This window comes from Notolabrus celidotus, chromosome 14, assembly GCF_009762535.1.
Source record: "Notolabrus celidotus isolate fNotCel1 chromosome 14, fNotCel1.pri, whole genome shotgun sequence".
Taxonomy (NCBI): Eukaryota; Metazoa; Chordata; class Actinopteri; order Labriformes; family Labridae; genus Notolabrus; species Notolabrus celidotus.
Window position 1 is genome coordinate 9532030 of NC_048285.1, and position 11098 is coordinate 9543127.

An 11098-nucleotide genomic window follows, 5' to 3' on the forward strand; every position below is an offset into this window, starting at 1 on the left:
CCTATTAAAAACAAACATCCCACCATACAAACAGTTACACAACCACTGTGCAACTACATAAGGTACATTCACAGTAAAATTAAAATCAAAATCTTAAAATAGTAAAGCTGAAAGCACTAAACTATAGAAACAACTATACATTAGTGCATTATCCACATACAGCACATGTGTCCCATAATGACATTAATTAATTTTACAATGTATTCAGCTGAATACACTATGCTAACAGGCAGATATCAGATATTTTGGTAGCAGCACATTATCAATAAAAATGATAAAACATTAAATCAATACTGTATCATAAAACATCATGTGTTTAATTATGATGAGAACATGTTGTTCTTCCACTATTGTTCTATCACTATTAGGGTCATTTTTATGTTTATATGTTTAAATGCTTCTTTATGTGTTTTAATGTAATTTCATTTTTGCAACTTTTATACATAACCTCTCAGTTTGTGTAAAAGTGTTCAAGCTGTGTATGTAAAATCATTTCAATCAAGATTTTGAAGTTTACAGTATAACAAGGGAATGAGTTTAATGTCATCTGTATCTCAATGAAAAACTACCAACAAGAAGAAAGTTTCAACACGTTTGACAATGTAATATCTCTATCCCCCACGAGTAGCGTTACATGTAAATTCAACATAGCTTTTATTCATATGGAAATGGCCACCTGTCTCAAGACTATGAAGGTAAATAAGTGACAAGTTAAAGGTTACTCCCTCTTTTGAAAAACACAGTATCTTGTGACAAGAACCTACGTGAACAAAAGAACCTGCGCAAGCCCAAAATGACCTTTTGGTCTTATTCATGGCCTGGTTAGGCTTTATAAGAGAAGTCAGCAGGATGGGAAAGCACTGAAGATCTGACGACTACTGAGTGATGAGTATGATGGCAGGTAATGTCTTACACTACAAATCAGAAAGACGACATACTTTGATACATTTTGATGACAAATATCATTCATAGCTAGTTTTTGAGTTTACCTGTTAGTTTGTTTTATTTCACTCTTAAGAAGCGAAATTGAATTATATCAAAAATAAGATAAAGAATTAGTATTTTTTGTGCTTGGACACCATCTGTATTATTTTCTTTCAGTCATACGGCGTGGTGTGTGGGCTTTATTGCTCTGGCCCTATCTGCTTACCGGCAGCCTCCCACTGGACTGTAAAGAAGATCACGGTAGCTTCTCCCGCTGCCCCTCCATCTCCCAGGAGAAACTTCTCGACCGGGTCATCCAGCATGCTGAGCTTATCTACCGTGTCTCCGAAGAATCTTGCTCCTTGTTTGTGAGTACCACTGACCCTGACTCCTGAGATGTATAAATGCACTTCTGTACTACATGTGAGAAGAAAAGTTCAGCAGACCCTGTGCATATGACTTCTCAGTTTTGTCAATGCATGTGTACAGATAGCCTGGGGAGAAATAAAATTCCTCTTCACACTGAGCAGCACAGGACAATAGAAATTATTAGGGCCCGAGCACCGACAATGTCGGCGAAGGCCCTCTTGTAACCCGAGGGATTATTATTAGGGCCCGAGCACCGACAATGTCGGCGAAGGCCCTCTTGTAACCCTAAGGATTGTTTCGTCTGACTTTTCAAACCCAAATGTGCTTGCCTTAACGCGGTGCAAAAGTCCCCAACTGTTGCACATCCACCAGGCCTGGTGAAAATTTCGACATTTTTGTGGTCCCGAAAAAAAATTCCCCAAAATGGCTAAACGGCGCCCCCTTGAATTTGAAAATTTTGGGGGGCCAGCCCCTCACGACGGTTCAACATACATGCATGAAATTTTTTTTGGTAAGGTGTCATGCCAAGATCTACAAAAAAGCCTCTTAACGTCGTGGTGAAATCCCAACAGGAAGTCGGCCATTTTGATTTTTCTGTTTTTGACCCCATAATTTTGGGTATGTATTTGTGTAAACTCCTCCTACAATTTTGGTCCCACCAACTCCCAACCACGCACATTTTGGAGTGGACAGATTAACGATCAAACGATATCAGACAGAATTTCTCTACGTCAATTTTTGTGGGCGTGGCACTTCGCTAAACTGGGAGGACATTTTTTCAACCGCTAAAGTATGTATTTATGTGAATAACTCCTACAATTTTGCTCCGATCAACTCCCAACCACGCACATTTTGAAGCAGACACATTGACGATCAAAAGTCATCAGACAGAATTTCTCTAAGTCAATCGGTGTGGGCGTGGCACCTCGCTACATCTGGAGGACATTTTGAAAAACTCTAAAAAGTTATATCTCTCATATGCAATAATGGATCAGGCTCAGACCGGTCATGCATGATAAGTGCCCCAGCCTGAACACCTCTATAGGCAAATATTCACCAATATCATATAGCGCCCCCTACTGGCAGCAGAAAATACCATGTCCTACAGTTTATGTCCAATCAACTCCTGCTTCGCACCCAATGTAGTTGTCACACTGGAGATGAACATTTGTCAAAGGACTCTTCCTAAGTCAATGGATGTGGGCGTGGCCACGCCTCAAACTCTGATGTCTCGCCATTAAACAGGAAGTACTTACAGCTCCTTCATGCAGTGTTCAATCTGTTTGAAGTTACATACACATGATCAGGGTCCATCCCTCAACACACCTATGGACTCATTTATCTACTACAGCCATAGCGCCACCCACAGAAAATACATGGTACTGACATTTACATACAATCTCCGATCTCTTCCAAATTTGACATGTTTCATCATGGACCCAGCCTGAACTCATCTATATACACATGTTTGTCATATGAATAGCGCCACCTATTGGACACAATGAGTATTTACTCTCAGAACATGTTTTTAACATGCTTGTGATCCCAACTCTTTCTATAATGATCTGTGATGAACAATCCTTCAGAACATAATTAAACACACAGCAGCACCTACTGGTGACAGGCAGTACTGAAATGTACACTATGCTGATAACTGCACAGGTAAGCTCACAGTTTCAGCCTAGGCAGCACAGCAACACCTGCAGCACATCAGGCTGTGGCTTAAATCAGGCGGTGGTGCACATCTGGGACTCGCGCACATCAGGCGGTGCTTGAACGAGGGCCCGCACATCGCCGCTTGCGGCTTTAATTATTATTCATTCTTTCTTCCGCCGTTTGAATCCCCAATTTGGTTGCCTTAACGCGGTGCAAAAGTCCCCAACCGTTGCACATGCACCAGGCCTGGCGAAAATTTCGACATTTTTGTGGTCCCGAAAAAAAATTCCCCAAAATGGCTAAACGGCGCCCCCTTGAAGTTGGAAATTTGAAAAGGCTAGCCCCATAATACGGTTCAACATACATGCATCAAATTTTTTTTGGTAAGGTGTCATGCCAAGACCTACAAAAAATCCTCTTAACGTCGTGGTGAAATCCCAACAGGAAGTCAGCCATTTTGAATTTTCTGTTTTTGACCCCATTATTTTGGGTATGTATTTGTTTGAACTCCTCCTACAATTTTGCTCCGATCAACTCCCAACCACGCACATTTTGGAGTGGACAGATTAACAATCAAACGATATCGGACAGAATTTCTCTAACTCAATTTTTGTGGGCGTGGCACTTCGCTAAACTTGGAGTACATTTTTTGAACCACTAAAGTATGTTTTTATGTAAATAGCTCCTACAATTTTTCTCCGATCAACTCCCAACCACGCACATTTTGAAGCAGACACATTGACGATCAAAAGTCATCAGACAGAATTTCTCTAAGTCAATCGGTGTGGGCGTGGCCCCGCCTCAAACTCTGATGTCTCGCCATGAAACAGGAAATACTTATAGCTCCTTCATACAGTGTTCAATTTGTTTGATCTTACATACACATGATCAGGGTCCATCCCTCAACACACCTATGGACTCATTTATCTACTACAGCCATAGCGCCACCCTCAGGAAATACATGGTACTGACATTTACATACAATCTCCGATCTCTTCCAAATTTGACATGTTTCATCATGGGCCCAGCCTGAACTCATATACATACACATGTTTGTCATATGAATAGCGCCACCTAATGGACACAAGCAGTATTTACTCTCAGAACATGTTTTTAACATGCTTGTGATCCCAACTCTTTCTATAATGATCTGTGATGAACAATCCTTCAGAACATAATTAAAGACACAGCAGCACCTACTGGTGACAGGTGGTACTGCAATGTACACTATGCTGATAACTGCACAGGTAAGCTCACAGTTTCAGCCTAGGCAGCACAGCAACACCTGCAGCACATCAGGCGGTGGCTTACATCAGGCGGTCGTGCACATCAGGGACTCGCGCACATCAGGCGGTGCTTGAACGAGGGCCCGCACATCGCCGCTTGCGGCTTTAATTGTCATTGTGATTTGAAAGAGAGGATTCAACTGAAAGGCAATTTAAGAAAGTCCATTAGCTACAGGGGTAATATTCTTATCTGCTAATGTTGGACAGAGTTCACTTTTAAATTGTAAAATCAGCATTAAGAAAGTGGTGCTGTAGAATTCAGCCTTAGGCAAAGGCTTCAGTGGCACTGATGCAGAGTTTTGCCTTTAAGAAGCTATTATACTGCTTTTTATATTGAACTGAAAAAACTATCTTGTTATAAAACTGAGTCATCGAGAAAGCAATGAAAGTCTTTTGTTTTCCTGTGCATCAATGTTATAAAAAACACTTTAAGAGGCATTTCTCATCAGTTATAGTCTTAGAAGTGAGCCCAAGATTTTCCAAGCTGTATAATATTCTATCATTGAATCTAGCATGCAATCTATCAGCACTTGGAATGAGATCCACAATGAGAGTGTCGAGGACTTTTTGTTAGCCTTACTTACAGTATGTTGGACCAAAAGCACTGACACTTTCCTTTAGATACTGTGCGTTATTTGCTTTTGATTCCGACATGATCATCGCCTCACTGCCAGGCTTCAAAGTAATCTTGTATCTCTCTACTGAGGCAAAGATGTTTTATTGAAGAAGCAGGCCTACACTGGAGTAATACGAAAGTGATAATGATATTCTGCAGCAGTGAGAGCACAGGTTTTGCAGCCTGTTGAGTCTTCTTCAGTCCTGCAGCTCCGGATCCAAAATGGCCTTTGAAATGTGATGATGTAGGGCTTGTTACTGAGGAGACGCTGCATGGGGTCTACAGACGAGAACATGCTGGAGAACAAAATGTGTTTCTGCTGTGTCTCCTGCGGCCTAGATTGGTGAAGTTTTAGCGTTTTTTTCCCCCTGGTGTTTCTGTAATTATGATGTATTCCATTTCTATACCCATGCGGATTGAAGGTTTTCAATCGGTTAGAAAAATCCACTGCTCATATATTTTTTCAAAGGGCTATTTTTTAGGGTGAGGATTGAGTGTCATAACTTTTAAGTATTACCGAGAGTCAGTTGTGTAACTTATAAAACATTGGTCAGCATTCTGATTCGTATGTAGTTCAGTTATGAAACAGAAAGTAAACAAAAAAAGATGAAAACTCTTCTCCATTTTTAGAATATTTGAGGATAATATAATACGTGTATTGTTAGTTAGCGAGTCACAATTATTTTAAAGTATTGCAACTCAAATTGCCATATGTGTTTTTGCACATGCATGCTCTCCCTAGACACTGTGTTTGTATATTTTGACATGTTTTCTTTCCTTTTTTCTTGTGCTTTTTATGGATTGTAGGAGGAGATGTTTGTTCCGTTCCCATTGCAGCTCCAGAGAAACCAAGCTGGCTATGCGTGCATAACCAAAGCCTTACCCATCCCCAGCTCCAAAAGTGAAATCCAACTGATATCTGTAAGTACATGGCAGCTATAATCGCCACAGATTTCTTATATTCCCTTTGTCAATGCCTTGCTCAGATGAGTTTCAGTATGTTTGTGTGCACCTCTGCTTTTATTTGTCACTGCACATATGTGTTTACAGTGGCAGTGTATCTCTGAGCACGGATGTGTGTGTGTATGACTTGAAGTGTGCATTCAGGATGTGCATTTGTGTACTAGAAAAAAATGTTTCTGTGTGAGGAAAACTTTCTCCATGTCGGCTGCTGAATGGAGAGGTTGCTTGCGCTAATTAGAATATAATTTAATGAATATACGCACCAGTCCAACATTTTAACCCTTTCTACTGTGTACCTACTTATGTTTTGACTTCTGTCCAGCCTTTAAGGCCGGAGGTCAGTTTGATCAGGAGGGTTGCAACACAATGTAGCCTCATAAATAAAGGCCAATGAAGGGTGATTTAGCAAAACTGAGCTGTAATCTTGTTAATGGGAAGTTCTTCAATAATCCACTTTCAATTTACTGAGGCCAAGTGTATATGGCAAAAGCAATTTGTTTAAGGTCTCATTTTTAACAATATTGAAAGTGCTGGTTAAAAGTTCTATCATAATATTTAATGTGTTCTTTGAAACTGCATATACTGCAAGGCTTTTCTCTCTGTTCATAATTTATTCTCTGCCCTTTCTGTTGAAATGTTGCCTGCTCTGCGATTTAATGGCCATTTGTACGGTGGTCATTTGCAGTTTCTCCGCTTAGGGGATTTTAAAGCAGGCTCAACCGCCTCACCCACGACATTTTATCCTACTTTAGTTGCAGTATGTTTTGTAGCTGATGAGCCCCCTTGATCAAAAGCAATGCTTTTATTAGAGTTTTTTTCAGTCTGAACTTCAGTCCGTTTGACTCTTTGATGGCTTCTGTTCATTACTGACTTGAAATTCTGAGGGGAAATGGCTGCTATTCAGAACAGACACAGTATGAATGTCCCATAAAAACATGAGCAGAGCATAGCCATCTCTACTGTAATTGTGTCATGTTGTTTCATTCATATATATATAAATATATATTCATGTTATTTTTTTGACCCAAAGGATAACTTTGTTCTATTTATGCAGCGTCGGTGCTTTAACTCAATCATTAATTCTGTGTTATCTAATGAGCCATGTGCTTTGCAGGATAAATGGTTGCTCCACTCAGTGCTGATGCTGGTCCAGTCCTGGATCGAACCTTTGGTTTACCTGCAGGCTACACTGGATCGCTACGATGGTGCTCCGGACATGCTGCTTAACAAAACCAAGTGGGTGTCTGAGAAACTGATCAGTCTGGAGCAGGGGGTGGTGGTTCTCATCAAAAAGGTGGGTCATATTCTTTGACTGTGTATTAATTTGGACATCATGCCTCTACCTCCTTCCATTTTGAAATGTAAAGACACAATACTGCCTTGGTGGGCGCTGACCTATTGTGCTCAGAAGTGATCAGAAGTGATCTGGTTGACGTCACACCTTACACTCATTGAACTTATCAATAAAACAATCCTTTATGTCAGTACATAAACATATTCTGGAGTTGTTTGAAGAGGACACTCCTGGTTTTGGAAAATTCAATGACTCTTGTGTTCATTGTTAAGTTTTTTGCTCAGTGTTCCTCCTCTACACCACTAATCGGGGAAAGAACGCTGCAAGAGCCCTCAATTGTCAACAGAGCTGCCAGTCATCTTTTTAACATTATAAAACAAATTACAACTAACCTCTAAAAAATGAACACTAGAAATAAATTGGTATGATAAGTAACATACTGACAGACATCATTTTTGAGAAAAAATGTATGTGACATTGATTTTAATGAGACCTAGTATGTTTCCTTTGTAGTAATAGAGAAGGCAGAATTTGAGACCTATACTGCAGCTAGTCACCAGGGGAGCTCTAAAAGTTCTGGCTTCACTCTGGATAGCTGTTGTCCTGTCCATGTTTTAAAGTCCACAGAAATATTACATCTCTTGAATAGTGTTGTTGAACTTTTTTCCCTCACTTTCGCTTAATATTTCCGTCATGTTTCAAAATGTTGCTCTGCAGATGTTGAATGAGGGAATGACAACCACAGCCTACAGTGATCAAGGCCTCCTCCAGTATGATGTGCAGCCAGAGATGCTGGAATCTGTTATGAGAGACTACACTTTACTGAGCTGCTTCAAGAAGGATGCCCATAAGATGGAGATTTTTCTGAAGCTTCTCAAGTGTAGACAAACTGACACATACAACTGTGAATAAAACATGAAGTGCAGCTTTTAAATAATACAGTGTTTAGCCTTAAATGAATTTCTAAGGTTGGTAGCCGTCCACTTATAGATATGACCATGCCTTAGGCGATTCAGCTTCGCTTGCGATGCAGCACATTCGTTATTGATTGTTTTGGAACACCTTCACACAAAACTAAGTAGGTGTAATACTGTGCCCTTTCTTCAACATACTGCATTTTAAATTCTCCTGTTCAGTTGTTATTTTAACCTGGCAAAGGCAGCAGAGGGCAAACTCCCGAAAGATTATTTGCGTGTCTTGCTGTCAAAAAAATCTGCATATCCTGCCATTGATTTCCATTTCCTTTGTTCTTAGCTGGAGTTTGTATTCCTCCCTGGCTCTAGCAGTGTTTTGATTATTCCACAGGCCCCCAGAGTATTCAGTGAGACTCCCTTTTAAAATGGAGTTGGTTTCACTTCTGCATTAGTGAAATGAAACACTTTCACCGGAGACGGGAGTCAAACAGAGAGCAATCGCTACTTAAAAAAAAACACACACATTTTGATTGGTGAAGGAAAGTGTGAGAGAGGCAGAGATGGAGAACAAATAACAGCTATAATGAAATATCTGGAGTTTTTGGTTTGACACAGGTTTGCATTTATGAGCACTCATGAAAGAATCATGAATATTTTTAAGCCTTAATGTCCCTCATTTCACATGAATGTAATGAAAGAAGTTTATTATTCTTTTTAATGATCAAGGGATAAAACGTTAAAATTTTAATTATTTGCAGTTATGAATATATCATGCAGAATGCAAATGATATATTTTTGTGCCCTCATGTGTAAATAGAAGAGCCCAGCATCATGTGAAAAACTTATAGGCACCTGCTGTTGATTTAGGGCACTAATAAAGCAATTGTAAAAAAAAAATGAAAATAAAAATGAACATTGGTAATTCTATTTCTACTGACTGTTTTATAATGAGCGAATGAGTGAGTGGGTGACTGTATCTTTATTCCACTTATGAAAACTGGAGTTGTAGTTCCTTGAAGGCAATCAGATGAAGTGCATTTGAATGTTCTAAATCTGCCCTTTGCAACCCCAAACACAAGAGGGCAGAATTGCTCTTTCATAATAGTTATCATAATTATTTTAGTGTAGGCAATTCAGTGTATTGCCATTCATTTAATTATATTACTACTTCTTTTTTCATAGACAAAGCAAGAATGCACTGGATCAGCAAAGAAACATCAGTAGGTGCACATGTTTCTATGTTTAGTGAAGGGGCATACAGAGCCTTTAACCACACAAAGTTAGTTTCTCTATTTTTGTCTTTATGTATAAAAAAACAGTGGGACACTGACATGTATGGAAAAAAACATAAAAATATCTAAAGTGATTTTTTTAAATTCATCATACTTTTACAGACCTCTTGATCCATTTGATCCCAGCAGCCAAAATAAAGCACCTGCAGTAGTTATCCCACTTACAGTTAATAGGCTTGAAATTGGCAGGCTACGTTGCCAGCACTATGAGATGGGGTAGAAAGAAGAGAGCAGATGCCAAAAGCAGTTTCTTATCCTTTTCTTTTTTCCACTAATCTCATGTTTCTTGACTTCTTTTCACTCTCAAGTGTCCTGGTACATCATTCAGTCCTCACTCAACATATCAGAATATGTAAATCAGCCTTGCGGTTGCCAGTGTGTCGGGTGTCAGCATAGTGAGGTGGTGTCGTGTGGCGCGGGTGGATGTTAAGGCAGGATGTGGTAGTGGGGCCTAGTGTCAGCAATGTCAGGTTCAGCTTCCTGTGGCCTAATCACTTCAGTATGGGGGCTCGGAGGAGGTTGGGTAGCCTCTGTTTCTGCTCTGCAGGGCTGCAGCTTCACAGCAACAACCTTGTCGTGCAACCCTCACCCTGCCTCGTTTGGTCCCTGACAACACGCAAGTAATCATAGGCGAGGTAAAGCCCCTGTGCCCCCACCCAGTTCTCAAGCTTTGAGGCCATAAATATTAAAGATTGGCCATAAGCAGTGAGAGGAGGGAGGGGATCAGAGGAGGTAGAGGAAGATGTTAGGGAGTGGAAGGGGAAAGAAGGACACAGGGATGAGGGGAGGGGTGTGGGGCCCGGGTGATTTCACAGTCTAACTATTATAACCCGGGGAAAGGAAATCTAGACTGCTGGGATGCATAAGTGGAGCAGAGGAGGAAGACAGAGAAGGAGAGGTAATGTAAAGAAATGGACAAATAGAAGGAGAGAAGGAGAGGTAAAGAGGGCAGTTGTTTCTTCTATGTTTTTCCCTCAGCGGTGATGTGAAATGTGTCGATCAAATACCGAAGAGAAATTCAAGGGATGCGAGCAAAATTACTGGGGAAGAGTCTGAACGCAGCTTTGAGCAGTGAAACATGCAGGGAAGTGGGTTGGATCTTGAGAGAAAATGGATAGCTGGAAGGCAGGTACACAGCTAGAAGAGTTAGGATGAGAGGAGGTGCTGGCTTCATATGAAACCGAGACTCAAAGTATGAAGTCCTTGAGCCTCCACTGACTCGGCTGGCTCCCACACTGTTGTTTTGCTTTCATTTATGGCTCAAAACGACAACTTGGAAAGACCTAAAACAGTCTCAAAGCCTCTGTATGATCACCCACACTGAAAACCATGTAGCAACAGCTCTGTGTCTTTCCTCTCCACACATTTTTCTCTGCTTTAATGACATATTTAGGCAGAAACAAAAATTTGTCACTTAAAGGGTTATATGATTGCTTGTGTTGAAGTAGAAAGAGGGAAATGGACAGATTTTACAAGGGAAGGACGGTCTGTTCTTTGTACCTAACTTCTGAAAACAGTCTTCTGCTTTTGCAATACAACTGCTTCTAACATACCACTGCAAACCAGAGGGGATTTTTTGAGGCCATCAAAGAATGGCATAAGGTCTGAAATTGAGCCAGCCAATCCTGAGCACAGTATGCCTCGGGCTACATCATGCACAGCTGTCAGTGTGTGCATACAAGTGTGTGTTTGTGTGTGTGTGTTAATCTTTAAGTACAACATGTCTGTTGGATCGGTGACACTTCTAAACCTCTGGCTGTCCAACCTCACCTCAACCTCTGCCT

At 40.6% G+C, this 11098-nt stretch overlaps 1 protein-coding gene across 1 annotated transcript; it reads left to right on the forward strand.

The window, feature by feature from the left end:
• Nucleotides 1-795: 795 nt before the first annotated feature.
• Nucleotides 796-8299, forward strand: smtla (somatolactin alpha). Its single transcript, XM_034701328.1, has 5 exons — nt 796-901; nt 1102-1292; nt 5659-5772; nt 6929-7108; nt 7826-8299. Exons 1-5 carry the CDS (start codon nt 886-888, stop codon nt 8018-8020), a joined length of 696 nt encoding a protein of 231 aa, XP_034557219.1. The 5' UTR covers nt 796-885; the 3' UTR covers nt 8021-8299.
• Nucleotides 8300-11098: the final 2799 nt, after the last annotated feature.

What these genes read in the sequence shown, in the direction of transcription:
- smtla (XM_034701328.1), top strand. An exon ending in GTGAAATCCAACTGATATCT is followed by an intron (nt 5,773 to 6,928) that starts GTAAGTACATGG and finishes TGTGCTTTGCAG; the next exon opens with GATAAATGGTTGCTCCACTC. An exon ending in TGGTGGTTCTCATCAAAAAG is followed by an intron (nt 7,109 to 7,825) that starts GTGGGTCATATT and finishes GTTGCTCTGCAG; the next exon opens with ATGTTGAATGAGGGAATGAC.